Raw genomic sequence first — 18,565 nt, 5'->3', positions numbered from 1 at the left:
TACCACTTTCTTGAAAATTCTGTATGGTCCACACATCTTACAAAATGCCAATTAAATCTGCATTAATACAGTTCAAGGGCAGCTGGTTTTTCCTGTGTGAACAAAGACAATATTACAGAGAAAAAGACTTAAGCATAACTTTTTTTTTTTTAAGAAAGACCACATATATTTGAAGGCATTTCCATCTGAGATTCTTTTTTCTACTATCTTATGAAATGGATTAGTTTCTATTGCAAATTACCAGTTGTCTAGAAAATCAAATCCTGTCTTTGGGATGGTTGCCTAATAAAGATAAAACAATAGTTAGACTGCATAATAGTTACAAAATGAAAATCAAATTTATGTGTATCTTTCATTATAAATTTCAAATTTTTTTTAAAAAGCATAAACAAAACATGAAAATGTGGTACCATTTTATTTAACACCAATATTATAACTGCTACATCAGAATTCATGTCAAGATTTTCACTGGATTTCATATTCAAAATTAATATTTCTGATCTACACACAGTCTTCATATAAATGTCATCAGTGTGTTCCTGGAAATGCAAATTTACATCAATGTCATGCAGAGCAGTTTTACACAGCCACAATGTTTGATTTGTGCTGTTCAAATTCTTGAAGGAAAGGTTCTTCTAAGGTGCATAAGTACACGTGCCTTGAGTGACCGGGGTTCAAGCCCGTGACTGCTGAATACGGTGCTGTTTCTTGTATCTTGTAAACTCCCCTGATCGTTTGGTCGTCCCGGAGTATAAACAGAAAATTTATTTATTTATTTATAAAATGTAATATGTGTATGAATATTATACATACATAAAGATAAGAAAATATGAAGCTTGAATACCTGCTTGGCATTAACATCTTGTCTTTACTAAAGAAAATAGTTCTGTGATATTTGTTGCATTTTACTACTGCAGCAGCTTATTAGAAGGGATTTCTGTATTATCCTTCAAAAGTGTGTTGAAAAAAAAAAAAAATATCCTATGGCAGGGGCACAGTACCATTTTCATCTTTTTTTTTGTGGTGCACCCATAAGTGGGAAAAGCAATAAAATTTCCTTGATGGCAGAGTAAAGTAAAGTACTTTACTTTACTCTGCCATCAATGTAACTAAGTAAAGTACATTGCCAGTATTATCTTCATTGAAGACAACCATTCCTTCAGTTTTTCTTAATGTCTCACCAAAGGATCTGAAACCAAAGGTATTGGTGGGTTGTTCCTCTTGGCCATTCTCCTGTGGAGTGCTCTGCTACAATTTTCTCAGATCCTCGTAGAATAATTCTTCTGCATGAGAGCAACTCCATTGACTGGATCAAAAGTTCTACCTGGTCCTAAATACATTCACTGTTCAATGCCAGTCATTTAGTGAAAGTTATTCTCTCAAAAATTGATTACCCCTTTATGCACCTACATATCTTGGCACTGATCATATCACAAAATGTTACTCTACAGATTGAAAAGAGAGGCTAGTGAAACTTGATTCACAGAGGAAGGAGTGGTGTATCTCATAACAGAGTAAAATCAATTTAAGAAATTTTATAAATTTAACTAGGTCTCTTAGCAATATGAAAATTACTCATCATTAATCTTTTGTAGACGGAAATGTTCTGTAATTTATTGGCATAAATGTTTTTTTGCTCCACTTTTGATTCCAACGATTCATTGTTGTGCCACTATTTCACAAACTTCCCTGTATGTGTTTGGGGTCAACCACATTGCTCCCTATAAATTGTAGTGATCTTGCCAAATGCACCTTCGTGACTCAATGATTTGGTATGGATACTCCTTTCTTATCAGGGCACTGCATTTGTGCTAGTTACAAATTTTGTCTATGCTCTGAAACCTATAAATTAAACTGTCATCAAAAAGCTTAAAAATGTTCTGAAGATATTTAGAACTAATGGCACTTACTGTCCATTACTCTAACAAGAAATCTTTAAATCTGCTTTTCTGAAGCAGCTAGCAACCAGACTTGACACCAAGGTTCCCACAATGCAAAGGAAATGGATGTCATCTAACACACTCTGTATCAATGTGTGCATGACTTCAGTTCTGAAGAAGTCACCACAACAGACTTTAGGACTCTGATTATAACTTGGCCTATTGATTACAAGATTATGTTCTCAGGAAAAAATTCAATTGAAAAATCTAGAGTTAGTACCATTTTCAGGGTGAGCTGTATCAGACAGAGGACAGTATTTCTAAGTTAGAGGAAACTATTCTCCCTATGTATTTCTAAGCCTGAGGAAACTATTCTCTTTAACTAACTATATAATTTTTTTAAAAATAAGGAAGTTTTTTTTTTTTTAAATTTCAAATGTCTAATTTTTTCATATGAACTTGCACTATTAAATTCCTTACCCATGCTTCTCTTCAAATCTTGCACCCACTGCAGGTGCCTTGGTTGCTATATCCTTGTCCTAGCTCTGGACTATATGCCAGTCCACATGATTTTTCTGTTCTTTGCCCTCAATTTTGCAATCAAAATCAGAATTCAGTTTTAAAAAATGCTGTAGGTTATCGATGAAATTCTCAGTTCCCTAGCAACAGAATACCCAACTGTCTTTACTTTGTTTACCCCACTGCAGAAATCAACCTTAAAAGTTGACATTTATTGGCATTAAAAATATCTTAGCTCGTGTCCTGTAACCTAGGTTGAAGAGAATGAGTTTTCTTTATGCTAATTACGCTGCTTTATTCTCCACTTATAAATACATAAGTGGAGAATCAAGCAGTGAAAAAAATATATATATATTGTAAACTATCCTAATTATAGCCATTTTATACCATGAACTCTGAATTTCAATGGAAGAAAATACCTTTATAGACAATCTGACAGGACCAAAAAAATTGTATATTTTACAAAGGTAAGTTTCTTAGGTGGGGACATTTTTAGTAAGTTTTACTGTGCGGGCATGGGTATTCATGCATAATGCAGGGTGGTGCAAAAGTATCTTTTTCAATATTGAAATAATCTGTTTGGTATTACAGATTAGTGAATTATTATTATTTGTTTTTTTCTTGAGCTTATACATTGCTATTACATTTCTTTTCTCTTATTACTTTTTTTTAATTGATTCATTATTAGTGAAAGATTGACTATTAATCAGAGGGTACAAATTGCTGCAATACTGTGAGGCTTGGTAGCTGCAGTTCAAAAGATGGTGCAAACAAGAAATGATATGAGTTGACTTGCTCAAATTTATTATAATTACTACACCATATCAAGATCCATACTGCATTACTTTTTGCCTCTGTATCACATTATTATTAAGAATTTAAACTTGGACTTATGGTTGCAGAAATATGTACTATAAAAGGAGTTTACATTCAAGAACTGTTGTCAGAATGTATATGTACAACACACGTACATATTCTGAGCAAATACCAAGAAAGGAACACATCCCCATTTTAGTTTTCTTCATTTGCAATTTTTTAAAAAGAGCATTTTTTTTTTTAATCATACACCATTTTTAGTAAACAGAGGACAAATATATCCACTTATCTAGTTAAAATGTTTTTTTTAATAATCAATGTCATTATCCTAACCTGAAACCATGTAAAGGTTTCAATGCAGCATATCTCTGCTGTTTCATTATAAGTTACATTGTTACCTTTCATTTGTGAATAATAGTAGCAACCAGCCACATAATCTTGCTGAACGTTGCTGATAACAAGCAGCCAACATTGCAAAGTTAAGCACTGAAGTATCCATTCCTGTTTCATTTATCGTTCTTTTTTTTCCCTTACACTTCTGTTTCATGAAATTGCTGCTTTCCACAACAAAAGTTTTTTTTTTTTTTTTTTTATTAAATTCTTTTGTCATTATTTGTAAGAGAAGACATGACACACAACTGTCCTATTAGAGCTAACCTAATAGGTTAGCTCTAAACATGCCTATCGAAAAGTGATGGCCATCACATAGAGCTGCCATGTTTGTTTGTTCTTCAAATAAAATTGGTTCTTGTTCATTTTGGGTGTACACTGATGCTGTTTTTAGACTGAACTGAGGACAGGAACAACTTTTACATTGAAAAAAAAAAAAAAAGTTGATTGGGCAAAATTTAAATTTAGAATTGTAAAATCTAAATGATAATGCTTAGTCCAATTTTAACATTAAACTCAAAAAATTTCAGCCCAAATATGGGGGGGGGAAAAAAAAAAAAAACAAAACTACAGACATTAGGTGCAACACCCTGTATATTTTATTACTGAAAAATTACATATACAAGAACTTAAAATAATGTTCAATAACTAGACCTATACTGAAAAGGCTAATTTCTTGAAGAAAACATCTGGTGCATACAAAAGGGGACAATGATTTGCCAGCGATGAGCAGGTGCAAACAACAGTTCAACGGTGGCTGAATGACCAAGGGGTGGATTTCTATCATCAGGGAAGCAAACGTTTAGTCACACATTCCGAGAAGTGTTTACACCAACTCGGTGACTATGTGAAAAAGTAGTGCAAAGTATGTGCTTTCTATTGTATAATGTTACATACCTCAATAAATTTCTCTTGGGCTACAATGGTCAAGTTCAACATTTTTTGAATTACCCTCGTATTGAATAAAGATTCTGCCATTTCACGAAATTCAATGGTGTCAATTTAAACCAAATAAAAATAGAGTAACAAATAGAAAGTATAGGCTATTAAGCAATATTACATTTCAGAAATATAGTTTAATTCAGAAAATCCCTTACCTGAGATTTTTTGGGAATAGCTGCATCCAGGTAAGACCTGATTAGAATAGTAGTGAAAGACCTGCCTAGAGATAGATAAACCTTACAAAGTTTATTAATCTCTAGGTAGGTCTTTCAATACTATTCTAATTACATCTTACCTGGATGCAGCTATTCCTGAAAAAAATCTCAGGTAAGGGATTTTCTGACTTAAATTAAAATATTTCTTAATAGCATGTACTTTCCATTTGGTTTAAATTCACACCATTGATTTTAAAGTCAAAATGAGGACACAGATCCTCTACAATAGAAAAATCACAATAAGTTAGCATTTGTCTGATTTTATGAATACTAGCAGGTCTCGACTACACAAGTTGTCTGTCCAATATGTCTAGTATCAAGTTTCGAGATATGGGATTCCCATAATGATTTTTACACACTATCTATCTTGAAAATAACACCGAAGTGACCAGCAGATATAACAAAACCTGCATCAAGATATTATGTACTTCATTTTCAAGACTGCTATCAAATAACTGAATTATGTAAACTGTTATTTCTGGGTTTTTATATTAATTGTTATTTGTAAAATAATAAGAGGAGTTTACCTCAATATAGTACGTAGAACACTTCCATATGATACTCTCCAGAAATTAAAACAAAAAAATCGAAAACTTACATTAGAGTAAAAAATAAATAATTAAAAACCAATTTAACACAATTTAAACCAATTTAATGGAATTAAAAATTAAAAAGAAACGAAAATATTCAAAACTATTTTCCTTCCTGAAGCTGACACTGCTTTTCGACCGTATGTTGTGATCACAGGAATGAAAATTACCGAATAGGGTTGAACCTCAAACTTAAATAGTGATTATTTGTCTTCGCACATGCAGGTCCACGCATTGGAGATCAAATATGGCCGCTGAACATTAACAGAATTCTCATGTAATTTAATTTCTACGGTTTCTGCAATTAATAGTCGCATATAATTACGTTGAACATTAAGTATTTTGGCCTCGTTAAATAAAAAAGTGTTTTTCGTTAATGGCATGAAAGGCTAATTCTGACGCTGCTGAATGAGAAGCACGAACTGAGGCTTCATGTTTATTTACACGAATATTCAGAGAAAATCGAGTCAAACCTTGGTAAGACAAGCCGCAATCACCGCAAAAAATGTTGTATACCAGTTCATTAATTTGTGTTGCGAACGTGGAAAGAACCGAGCGATTGTTCAGTATAGTGTGTAATTTCCATATTGGCCTGGCCACAGTTTTAAATTTGGTATCTTTAAAGAATCTATTAAGCTGTTTGTGCCACTGTTCAACATATGGGACAGAAATAATGTTGAACAGTGGCACAAACAGCTTAATAGATTCTTTAAAGATACCGAATTTAAAATTGTGGCCAGGCCAATACGGAAATAACACACTATACTGAACAATCACTCGGTTCTTTCCGCGTTCGCAACACAAATTAATGATCTGGTATACAACATTCCTTGCGGTGATTGCAACTCGTCTTACCAAGGTTCAACGCGATTTTCTCTGAATATTCGTGTAAATCAACATGAAGCCTCAGTTCATGCTTCTCGTTTAGCAGCATCAGAATTAGCCCTTCATGCCATTAACGAAAAACATACTTTTTTATTTAACGAGGCCAAAATACTTAATGTTCAACGTAATTATACGCGACTATTAATTGCAGAAACTGTAGAAATTAAATTACACGAGAATTCTGTTAATGTTCAGCGACCATATTTGATCTCCGATGTGTGGACCTTTACACGTATGCGCAAAGACAAATAATCACTATTTAAGTTTCAGGTTCAACTTTATTCGGTAATTTTCATTCCTGTGATCACAACATACGGGCGAAAAGCGGTGTCAGCTTCAGGAAGGAAAATCATTTTGAATATTTTAGTTTCTTTTTAAGTTTTAATTGCGTTAAACTCCTCTTATTATTTTACAAATATTAATATCAACATAGAATGTATTGAGTATTACAGCTCTGATTCATACTACTATTAATTGTTAATATTTTGCAGGGAAGGCAGTGCAAGTGTTCCTAACCTATGGGCCATATATTAGGAACACTTGATCATAGATTAGGAACACTTGCATTAGAGAAAGATATTATAGGGAATCAATTTCTGTCACCTACAATATATGTATATACCCACATACATACCTGCTCAGGGCTCTGAAGGTCAACTTTAAAAGATAATTGACTTAAATTATCTTCAATATCTACTACACGACCAGGCCCCTTCTTTTTGATGACCCTCTGTTGTATGTGATGTGGCTGTTGTTCTGAATTCTGTTTAGGTAAATTTTCAGTAGGTTTAGGTGCCACATTTTTATACACTGGCTCCTCATTTAAGTCATTAGTAGAAGCGGCTACAACAGATGCTACAGCTGGAGGAAGAACTTCCGTAATAATTTCTGGTGTTTCTTCTTCACTCTCATTACTTTTATGAACCTCTTCAGTAACATGCCCATCTAATGTATCGTTATCAATTTCTTCATAAAGACCATCAAATTTCAAATCCAGCTGGCTCTAACATAGAAAGAAATTGAAAGAAAGAATGAATCAAACTTGGCATAAGTTTTCAAAAAAGTTAACTAGCATAAATACTGAACAAAAGATTTTACATTAAAAAAAAAACCAAAAAAAAAAAAAAAAAACCAGTTTATACTCTGGCACGGCCACATTAGCATTACATAGGTCAGAGAAGGTTACAATTAATAATTTTTACAAAGAATAACATCATTAACCATATATGAGGAGCATTCAAAAAATAAGTTACACCTGCCGCCATCTCTTGGTATAACTGCGCAACAAATATGGCACCTGCACGGCATGGAGTTCATATCATGCGCCCCCTGGTAGGTGAGTTTAGTTGATGTAGCAGTAACAGTTGTGTAGGAGCAAGCATTCATAATGGCACATCAGCTAGAATGTTACTCCAAGTTTGAGGTATGCAGAACAGTACAATTTTTGTGGGCGAAACATCTGAATTATTCTGCGATTCATTGTGAAATAATGGCAGTGTATGGAGAAAATGCAATGTCGCATCCAGCCATAGTAAAGTAGTGCCAGCAGTTTGAAAGTGGTCACACAGAGTTGATGGATACTGATCGAAAAGGAAAGCCATCAATGTTGACCACTACAGACAACGTGATACAGGTTGATGAAATGATTCACAATAATTGAAGATTGACATTCGCAGAAATGGCAAAGGAGTTGGATATTTTGATAGGCAGTTCATTCCATCGTCCGTGAACATTTTGACTGTCGCAAATTGTGTGCACAATGGGTTCCTCGTTCACTGACAGACAAACAAAGGTCAACATTTTTTTGTCTTCTCTAGCCTTCCTTCAACACTATTCTGTGGAAGGCCATGACTTCTTATGCTGCATCACTACTGGCAATGAAACATGGATGCATCATTTCACCCCAGAAACAAAGAGAGCATCTATGGAATGGAGACACACAACATTGCCTGTGTGGAAGAAATTCAAAGTTGCACCATCAGCAGGAAAGGTCATGGCCATTGTGTTTTTTGACTGTGAAGGAGTTGTTTGCATGGAATTTATGCCATGTAAACAATTAATGCTGCCTCATACTGCCAAACATTACGGTCTTTGTGAACAGCCATGAAAAACAAGAGGCCAGGAAAGTTAAGCAAAGGTGTTGTTCTCATTCAGGGCAATGCCACACCACACAATGCACACACAACACGACACTTGCTCCAAAGTTTTGGATGGGAGGTATGGCAACACCTACCGTACAGTCCTGATCTTTCGCCTTGTAACTATCACATGTTCGGCAAGCTGAAAGAACATCTAGGGGGACAATGATTTGCAAGCGATGAGCAGGTGCAAACAGCAGTTCAACGGTGGCTAAATGACCAAGGAGTGGATTTCTATCATCAGGGAATCAAACGTTTAGTCCCATATTCTGAGAAGTGTTTACACCAACTTGGTGACTATGTGGAAAAGTAGTGCAAGGTATGTGCTTTCTATTGCATAAATGTTACATACCTCAATAAATGTCTCTTGGGCTACAATTGTCAAGTGTAACATTTTTTGAATTACCCTCATATTAGAATAAAGATTCTGCCATTTCACAAAATTCAATAATCTTTAAAATTAAAAATAATAATAATAAAATAAAGAGATATGCTATAAATAAATTTATTATAACATGTCAATATATTGTAAGTATTCAGTCTTCATGCTACTCTATTACAAAATACAGAAAATTTATAGCTTAACCACAGAGCTGGTAAATATGATTTTAAATTTATCTATATTCAGTACAATTCCATGTGATTGATATATAGCAGGGTTAGTTAAGCTTGTTAATCCTAAGAGCTGCTTACCACATGAAAACTTTAAGCCTTTGAAGTTTGTTTATTTGTTATTCGGAGCATTAGCAACAAAGGCCATATTGCTCCGGGGATATGCGGTGGACATTCTCTGACCTTTCCGCATCCTCCGTATTTGGTGGGCACGGGCTTGAACCCCGGTCTAATCAAGAAGCATGTGCTACGCACTGCTGCTCCTGCCCACCTGGCTACGGAGGCGCCGCCTTTGAAGTGCAAGCATGAACTGGTTGCAATAAAATTTTACTTCTCAGATTTAAGTCATTTCAAAATCACAATCAATAACTTTATTTTAACTACTGCTCATTAATAAAGCAGCACATTAAGTGTAGTTAACATGCTCATCAACAAATGAAGTAGCATGTTATAAAAATATACTATTATATACAATCCATCATAAAATGATAAGGAAAATATTGTAAATGGAGAAGGACAAATTATGAGTTGAATTTCTGTGGTAGTTTCATATACAATCTTCATCAAGGGCTGTTTTAAAAAGTAAGTGAGAAAATATGGTTTTTTTTTAGGGGGGGAGACAAAACGAGCTTTCTCAACAGCAGTCAACCAATGTATGAATACGGATAATTGTTTCTGCGATATTCCTAAGGTAAAATACAATTGTCTACACACACACACACACACACACACACCAACGAGCCAAAACATTATGACCAGCGAGTCGTTATGCAAATCGAAGCAACTGTAAGTGAACTACGGCACATGCGCAGGTCGGGACACAATATAAAAACACCTGATATTGAGCTCCGTTAATCAGTGTTACTCTTGTTCTTCAGATGGGAAAGGCACTGGACTTAAGTGAGTCTGACAAAGGCCAAATTGTAATCGCCAGACGACTGGGTCAGGGCATATCTGAAACAGCACGGCTGGTGGGGTGCTCGTGGTCAGCTGTGGTTAGTACCTACCGAAAGTGGTCAAAGGAAGGAAAACCCACAAACTGCCGGGAAGGTGTTGGAAGACCACAGCTCATCGATGCTTGAGGTGAGCAAAGGCTCTCCTGGATGGTACGTGGCAACAGAAGGGCGACTGGTGCAACTCGCGGTAACTGGAATGCTGGTGACGGGAGTAATGTGTCACAACACACAGTACATAAAATGCTGCTGAAAATGGGGCTGTGTAGCCACAGGTCGCTCCGAGTGCCCATGCTAACCACGGTTCACCGGTAACAGTGCCTACAATGGGCATGCAAGCATCGAAACTGGACCTTGAGTGATTGAAAGAAGTCCATCTGGTCCGATGAATCACTTTTCCTGTTGCACCATGTGGACAGCCAGGTACTTGTGCACTGTTTACCCGAGGAAGTGATGACACGTGGGATGAAAACAAGCCGGTGGCGGCGGTGTCATGCTTTGGACGATGTTCTGCTGGGATACCCTGGGTGCAGTCATCCATGTGCTGGGCACTCTGATGTCTACCACCTACCTAAACATCATTGCTGACTGGGTACACCCTTTCATGGCAACGGTCTTCCCCTCTGGAAGTGCTGTCTTTCAGCAGGATAATGCGTCATGCAACACCGCCCGGATTGTTCGAGACTGGTTCGTGGAACATGAGGAAGACTTCCAGGTATTGCCCTGGCCTCCAAATTCTACAGACATCAATCCCAACAAGCATGAGGTGGTTTGTGTTGGAACAGCAACTCCGACCTGCAGCGTCTCAACCAGACCTTACAGGAGTTAAAGGATCTGCTGGTTACGTATTGGTACCAGATACCACAAGACACATTTAGAAATCTTGTAGCATCTACGCCTCGCTGGGTACGAGCTGTTTTGGATGCATGTGGAGGACCAACATCATATTAAGTAGGTGGCCCATTGGTGTATGTATGTATGTATATATAAATATATATATACATATATGAATAACAAACAGTATGCAAAGTTCTTGAAAAATGTCAATTGGTATTAAGATCACTAGATATTCAGTTGCTACTTGCAAGTTTTCCATCCCTATTATAGTATGATTTTGAGGATTATTTTTTTCCAATCTACATTTTTCCAAGAGGTGCGGTAGAAATGTCAAATAGTTGCATGTGACTTTCAAACTGCAGTTTGGCCTTGCTTTATACAGATGTGAATATGTGGAATTGGATTTCATGTTTATAAAATTATTCGTTAAGAATTAAATTAAAATAATCCATCCAGTTATATTAAAGGAGGCAGCAAAGGAAGTAAGCAAACCCTTAGCCATAATTATGAGAGCTTCTTCGGACTCAGGGGAGGTACCCATGGACTGTAGATGTGCAAATGTGACCCCAATTCACAAAGGAGGATCAAAGGGCAACACGAGTAATTATAGACCTGTTAGTTTAACTTCTATTCCAGGAAAATTAATGGAGGCACTGCAGGATCATCTAGGACAAGACTTCAGTTATAGCTTGGACACAGCGTGGTTTTGTTAAGGGAAAGTCTTGCTTGATCAATTTGATTGGATGCTATGATGTGGTCACAAAGAAACTGGATGCAGGAAATAACTTTGATATCATATATTTGGATCTTACAAAGGCTTTTGATACTGTTGCACATGGAAGACTGCTGAACAAATTGGAGCAGTGTGGCATTGGAAGCAAATTGCTGCTATGGATAAAGGGATGGTTGAGTGGGAGAAGACAGAGTGGTAATCAATGGTCACTGCTCATCGTGGACTAATGTTATTAGTGGAATTCCTCAGGGTTCAGTGTTGGGTCCATTGTTGTTTTCTGTATTTATAAATGATATTGATGATGGTATATCAGGCTTAATGTCCAAGTTTGCAGGCGATACAAAGGTTGGCATGGGCTGAGGTGGCAAATGAAGTTTAACATTGACAAATGTAAAGTACTACACATGGGAAGCAGTAACCCCAGAGTAACGTATCAACTCTGTGGTACTACACTGACAGTGGTAGAGAACGTAAAGGACCTGGGGCAGGACCTTGTGCAGGCAGATATGAAGTTTTCTGAGCAGTACAGACGGTCTGCAAGAGTAGCTCATGGTGTCTTATCAATGATATACAGGAATTTTTCTAGCAGGGATAAGGAGGTGATTATACCCTTATATAAGGCAATGGTCAGGCCACACCTTGAGTACTGTATACAGGTCTAGAGGCATCATTTTAAGAAGGATATAGAGCTGTTGGAATGAGTACAGAGAAGGGCAACAAGATTAGTGAATGGAACAAAGGGTTGCTCTTACGAAGAAAGGCTTAAGGTTTTGCAAATTACAGTGTCTGGAGACTAGGCACCTGCGAGGTGACCTGATTGAGGTCTATAAAGCCTTGAATGGTTTGAGCATGCTCAATGCTGATGCATAAATTCAAATGGAGGAAAGACAAATGTAGAATAGATGTGTGGAAGTTTGCCTTTAGCCAGCGGGTAGTTGGTTGGTGGAACAGACTTCCATCCTTTGTTGTGGAAGTTGATAGCTTAAATAAATTTAAGGCTGAGCTGGACAGGTATTTGGAATGAACGGAGGAGTGAAATGGGAGCGTGTTTTTTTTTTTTTTTTTGGCGGATGCTGCATAAGCTTGCTTTCTTGCATCATATTCCTCTACGAATGCTAATGTTCAATAATGAACATACAGGTGGCACATAAAATTTTGATATTTGTATCATCAATTATGATTGAACTATTACTTAAATTCCATTCAAATTTTGCAGTAGTTCCTGGAAAATTTATAAGAAAGTATTAATGAATCACAGAAGTTTACATTTACATGTTCATAAATTGCATCTGTTTTATCAGTAAGCGAAATGGCAGAGACACTGTGATTCACATTCAAAAAGCAGGCTGAAGTGGTTTTTTTTTTTTTTACTAGAATAAGAGTAACTTCTGCTTTTTTTTTTTTTTAAATCATTAGATACCCGAAAGAAGGCACCTCCATAGTCAGGTGGGCAAGAGCAGCAGTGCGTAGCACACACTTCTTGATTAGACCGGGGTTCAAGTCTGTGACCACCAAATACGGAGGATGTGGAAAGGTCAGGGAATGACCACTGCATATCCCCGGAGCAATATGGTCTTAGTTGCTAATGCTCCTAAAAACCAAATTATAACAACAACAATCTGAAAGAACCATGATACTTCCTTTCTACCAACAGTCTGAAGAGGAAGGGTGCGTAAAGGAGGAAGAATAACCTCACATGACCACTGCTTGTTCTCAGATTTGTTTTGAAGCGTTCTGCATTTCAATGACATATAGTCCAAAAAAAGTCAATAAGAAATGCAGCTGATGGATTTGGGGTATTTCAGCATTCTGTACAATGAATGCTTTAATTTGAAAATATTCCCATAAAAGATTACAGTGCTGCATAAACTTTCCCAAAATGATAAGAGAGAAGACTTCAATTTGTTGCATTTGAAGAGGATAGAAATGCAGTATTATAAAACACCTGATTTTCAAATGAAACTTATTTTGCTTTGGACAGGACCATGAAAATGCATATCTAATGTAAGGTGGTACACCTGGAATGCCAGGTCAACTCTGCCAGCACCATAAAAAAAAGCAAAACATATAGTTTTGGAAAACAGAACTTCCCCGTCAACTTCGTGAGAATGTAGCTAAGGAAAGAAAGTGACCATGTGAGTAGCCTTGTCAAGTCATAGTTTAATTGCGCCCTTCTTCAATAAAACTGCTAACTCACAGCAGTATCCACATATACGTCAGAATGGCTTTTACCACAGCATGATCATGGAAACTACTTCCCAGGGACATCCAGTGGTTTATGCAAGATGACACCAAGTCATATACAGCTGTCACATTGGATTTTTTGTACAGTTTTTTGAATGCATGTATTTTGGGCTATTTCAGTCCAGACTCAAACTCACATGACTTTTTCATGTGGGTTTCTCGAAAGAGAAAGAAACCTTCTACTCAAACTTGTGAGCCATGACTGTTTGGTTGGGAAAGTGATGAAGATATATCACTAATTTACAGACAGGAACTTGTTTATCTGCATATTGGGAGGATATATTGAACATGTGGTAAAATAAGAATGTTTTCCAAAAATATGAGCATAAAAATTCATAATGTTTATAACAATTACTGAGTAATAATAATATAAAAATATCTTTAGAAACAACTCAGCTCTATTCTGCATATTTCAATTTCATGTGGAAATAATTAAATTAAAAAAGGGAAGACTAATAAATTAAAAATCATTAAAATGCTATATCTTTGAAGTGCACTTCATTGAGTGTGTCAAAACTTGCCAACTGGCAAAAATACATAAGGCAAGAAGAGAAATAATCTTTTTGTAAGAACACATTGTCAATTGTCATAATATGTAATGTGCATATGAAAGATAAAGGTTTTAAATATTATGAGGAATGTTGATGAATGGAGGGCTTGATTCAAATGGTGGAGAACTAACCTTTCTCAAGACATTAGAAAAATCAACTGAGGGTCTGGCATTTAGTGTACACAAATATTCTAATTTATATTTCATTATAGCGAGTGATTCCATGGTGTGAAGTATATAACAATTGTTTAATTTAATTATGATTTTGGCATTATCTACCTGTGGCTCACGTCCATTATTATGTGTGTATGTTATAAGTTCTGTAACTCCATTTCCAGTACATATTCTATATTTGTGAAAGTCCTTGAGGCTGTCATGGACATCTCAGGTATGACAAGCTGGGGCAGCTAATTGGGCATATAAAACACTGATGGAACTGATATTCCGGTGACATTTGAGTCAAGTGGACTGAATTTCAGCAAACTACAATCATTATGCAACAACCAAATCCTCTGCTTACACCTTCATGATGGTGGGACTGTTAAGTAAGCCTGCAATGATTAACAGTGTAATCCAGGGACATTAAGGTAGATACGGTATTCTGAATATACACAACATGGTTTTGTTAAGAGAAAATTATGTTTAACTAACTTAGTAGGCTATTTTTACACAGTTACTCACAAGCTGGATGTAGGGAACAATTTCGACATGGTTTATTTCAAGTTCGAAAAGGCATTTGACTCACTCCCTCGTGACAGATTACTATAAAGCTGGAACATGTTGGGATCGCTGGAAAAATTCTAAGATGGACTGATGGTTTGGCTTGGTTTTTTTTATGGCACAAAAACAACTACAGTTATAATGCGCCATGTCACAAAGTTTAAAAATATCATGATTTTGGTAATCTTTAAACAGGTTATCTCGTCGAAAGGTTATATATTTCCATCGCTGGGTGTCTGCAGGGCAGAAGGTTATGATTAATGGATATTCTTCAGATTGGTGTAAAGTCAGAAGCAGGGTTCCCCAAGGATCACTTCTTGGACCACTGTTGTTGCTGATTTTCATAAAAGACATAGATGATGCAATAAAAGGCTTGATGCTAAAATTTGCAGATGACAAAGATTGGTAGAGTAGTTAATGATCGATACCAAGTAGTGCTCCTTCACGACAAATGAACAGGCCACAGGAATGGTCAGATAAGTGGCAGCTATGTTTTAATGCAGCAAAATGCAGTGTATTACACTTGTGGAATAACAACCCCAAAATAAATAATATAATTGGTGGGGGGGGTGAATAAAAAAAAAGATTAGAGGAAGAAAGGGAATCTGGAAGTTATAATACGGGCAGATATGAAGTTTTCTGAGCAGTGTAAACAGGTAGCCAGGAAAGCCCATGGTGTCCTATTGATGATTTATCAAACTTTATGTTGTAGATATACGGAGGTCATAGTCCCAACTGCATAAAGCAACTGTAAGACCACATTTGGAATACAGTGTTCAAGTATGGAGAGATTATCTGAAAAAACACATTGAACTTCTTGAAAGGGTCCAAAGATGGGCAAGTACTTTCAAGCATGCAGAACTCATCTGAAAAAAATACATTGTGCTTCTTGAAAGGATCCAAAGACGGGTACAACAAATGGTGGGATTGGCAAAAGGGTGACCATATGAGGAAAGATTCCGATTATGTGGGCTAGAGAGCTTGTCAGCCAGGCACTCAGAAGTGACCTGATTGAGGTTTATAAGGCTCTGAGAGCAGTTAGTAAATTGAAGCAAGGTGGAACTTTCACTGTTATAGAGAATTCTAGAGCATATATTCAAACTACAGGGGAAGAGGTTTAGACTAGATTGCTGGAACAGGATACTGCCTTCGCAGGTAGTTGAGACTGACAGTTTGAATAAATTCAAAGGTCAACTGGATGGTTACCTATGTGAGGAGGGAAGCAAATAATTTGTATTTTATCTACTCATTTTTTTTTTTTTTTTGCCAGTGCAGCAAAAGCCTGTGTCTTCCATGCACTATATGGCTATGACTATTACAACTGAAACACAAGATAACACCATAACACTGACTTCTAAACACAATCAACAACTTACTGCACCTAAAATCTGAACCGAGTTAAACAGAAACAGAAAAACTCCCGTGTTTGCATCCACCATAAAACTTCATCTTAAACCAATAATTTATTTTGATTTTCTGGTTTTAATAAGGGTTTTTGGACTGCTACAAGCAGTTGTAGCAGTCCAGAAACCCTTATTAAAAACAGAAAATCGAAAGAAATGATTGGCTCTGGCTAAGAGCCGTCAACATTGGATAACAGAAGAGTGTAAAAATGTACTGTGGATGAATGAATCCAAGCATAGTTTATGAGATGATCAACCGAAGAAAAATATTATGCCACATTGCTTAGAGCTGTGCAGGAACTTTCTAGTGACTAAACAATAATTAAAATTACGGCATGCCCCCCCCCCCCAATTGCCTAACAAACCCAATAGAGCTTTTATGAAAGAACATCATCATCTAGAACATCAGGTCCATGAAGTCTGCCCATCTTCAAAAATTTATGGGGAATCTTGCAGATCACTTTTAATGTTAGTCAAGACACTACTATAAAATTAATTACCAGAATGCTATGTCTGTGTAGGTAGTCATAAAATCTCATGGAGAATATTCTGATGAAAAACCAGTATAATTGTTAATATTAATCATTTCAATATTTTTTTTTGCTGTAAATTTTTCAATGCTTAATAAAAAATCTTAAAATACTTGGTAGTGTTTTTTTTTTATATTAAACCTTACACTGCCATAGCTAATTTAAAAAAAAAATAGTGAAAACTCTTGTCATAGGCTCTGACTCCAAACTTTTAGGTGGCAATGTATGTCCACTCTGATATGCATTGTCAGAGACTTAGCAATTTGGAATCTCCTCCTGTCAATCTTCTTTGGCTTAAAATCTCTACCCCATTCTGTCAAATTCATCTGTTGCCTCTATGGTTCTCCCGACCACACTAATCACTTGGAACCCTTGGATTTACTTTCTTTGAAACTTGCCTTTCTCCAGTCCAACTTTCCTAACAGTGAAGTAATATAAAATTACCTTTCTATTGTGAATTTTACAGAATTCGGTCAAATTCATCTGTTGCCTCTATAGTTCTCCCAACTACACTAATCATTTGGAACCCTAGGACTTCCTTTCTTTGAACTTGGCTTTCTTCAGTCCAACTTTTCCTAACAGCGAGGTAATTTTTCCATGGTAATTTTAACATTCACAACTCCAGCTGGCTTCCATTTTCTGGTCACAGACCCAGCTAGTCGAGATGCTAAGGCTTTTGCAATTACTAATGACCTCACATTGGTCTCTTCTCCAATGTTGTTGTTGTATTTGGGTTTTTGGCACAAGGGCCTCTTGGGCCATATTGTGACTGTTCAATATTTGCTTATCACAAATTTCTCATGTTATTGTGATCATAGGCTATTATAAAGATTTATCTGTTTCAAATAAGTAAACAGTTCCTCCAAATTTGCTTCATTGCCAAGAATCTGCAATAAGGTTATCGGTTCCTTCAAGTTGGATTGGGAGGTAAATAATCTAAACGTGATTTTCTAGTAGTTGAAAGTTGGGGACATTCAATGAGAATATGATTTATTGTTAACTGCGACTGGCAAAAGAAACATTGAGCAAGGTTCTCTCCCATAAGCAAATACAGATGAGTTGGATGTGAATGACCGATGTGCAGCCATGCTAGAATTACTTCTTGTCGCCTGCTTTTTCCTGATACTAGATGTCCACAGTTTTGGCTCTTTTTTTTTTTTTTTTTTTTTTTTTATCTGCAGCAGTTTATTATTTATTTGAGCTTTCCAGAGGTCAGACCATTGCTTCCTACATGATGTTTCAATGATGGATTTGTAGTCGGTGTAGGGCACTTTTTGTTGCCTGGAAGAGCTTGAGTCAGGGTGTTTAGCGACGGCATCCACTTGTTCATTACCTGGAATGCCTACATGACCAGGTATTCAGCAGAAGGTAACCTTCTGGTTGGCTTTTTGACGGTAAAATAACTTAGACCATATCTCTTTAAGAATTGGATGAGAGGGCGACATGGTAAATTGAATGGCAGTGATTGCGCTAAAGGAGTCTGTGTATATCAGAGATTGCTTTATATGGCTGTTGTGTATTCTATCTAGAGCTAGTTTAATTGCAAATAATTCTGCAGTACAGTTATCGCATTCCGTAGAAAGAGATGCAGAAACTGAGAAGGTGGAA

The 18,565-nt window shown here is 36.4% G+C and overlaps 1 protein-coding gene across 2 annotated transcripts in view; it reads right to left on the bottom strand.

Annotated features, from left to right (window-relative positions):
- Nucleotides 1–18,565, bottom strand: part of LOC150088666 (uncharacterized) — a 41,694-nt gene continuing 23,129 nt past the window's right edge. The window contains exons 3-4 of one of the 2 annotated variants that reach the window (XM_090370851.1): nt 6,872–7,240; nt 1–282 (exon numbers count right to left, since the gene is read on the bottom strand). In XM_090370851.1, the coding sequence (XP_090226977.1) occupies nt 238–282; nt 6,872–7,240 (414 nt within the window). In that variant the 3' untranslated portion in view covers nt 1–237. The remainder of the gene's footprint in view (nt 283–6,871; nt 7,241–18,565) is intronic. The other variant, XM_090370850.1, reaches the window with a different exon arrangement.

Source organism: Mastigoproctus giganteus, chromosome 3 (genome assembly GCF_048544385.1).
Source record: "Mastigoproctus giganteus isolate SK-2022 chromosome 3, ASM4854438v1, whole genome shotgun sequence".
NCBI classification, from domain to species: Eukaryota; Metazoa; Arthropoda; class Arachnida; order Uropygi; family Thelyphonidae; genus Mastigoproctus; species Mastigoproctus giganteus.
The sequence above is the reverse complement of the archived record's forward strand: the minus strand, read 5'-3'. Positions and strand labels throughout refer to the sequence as shown.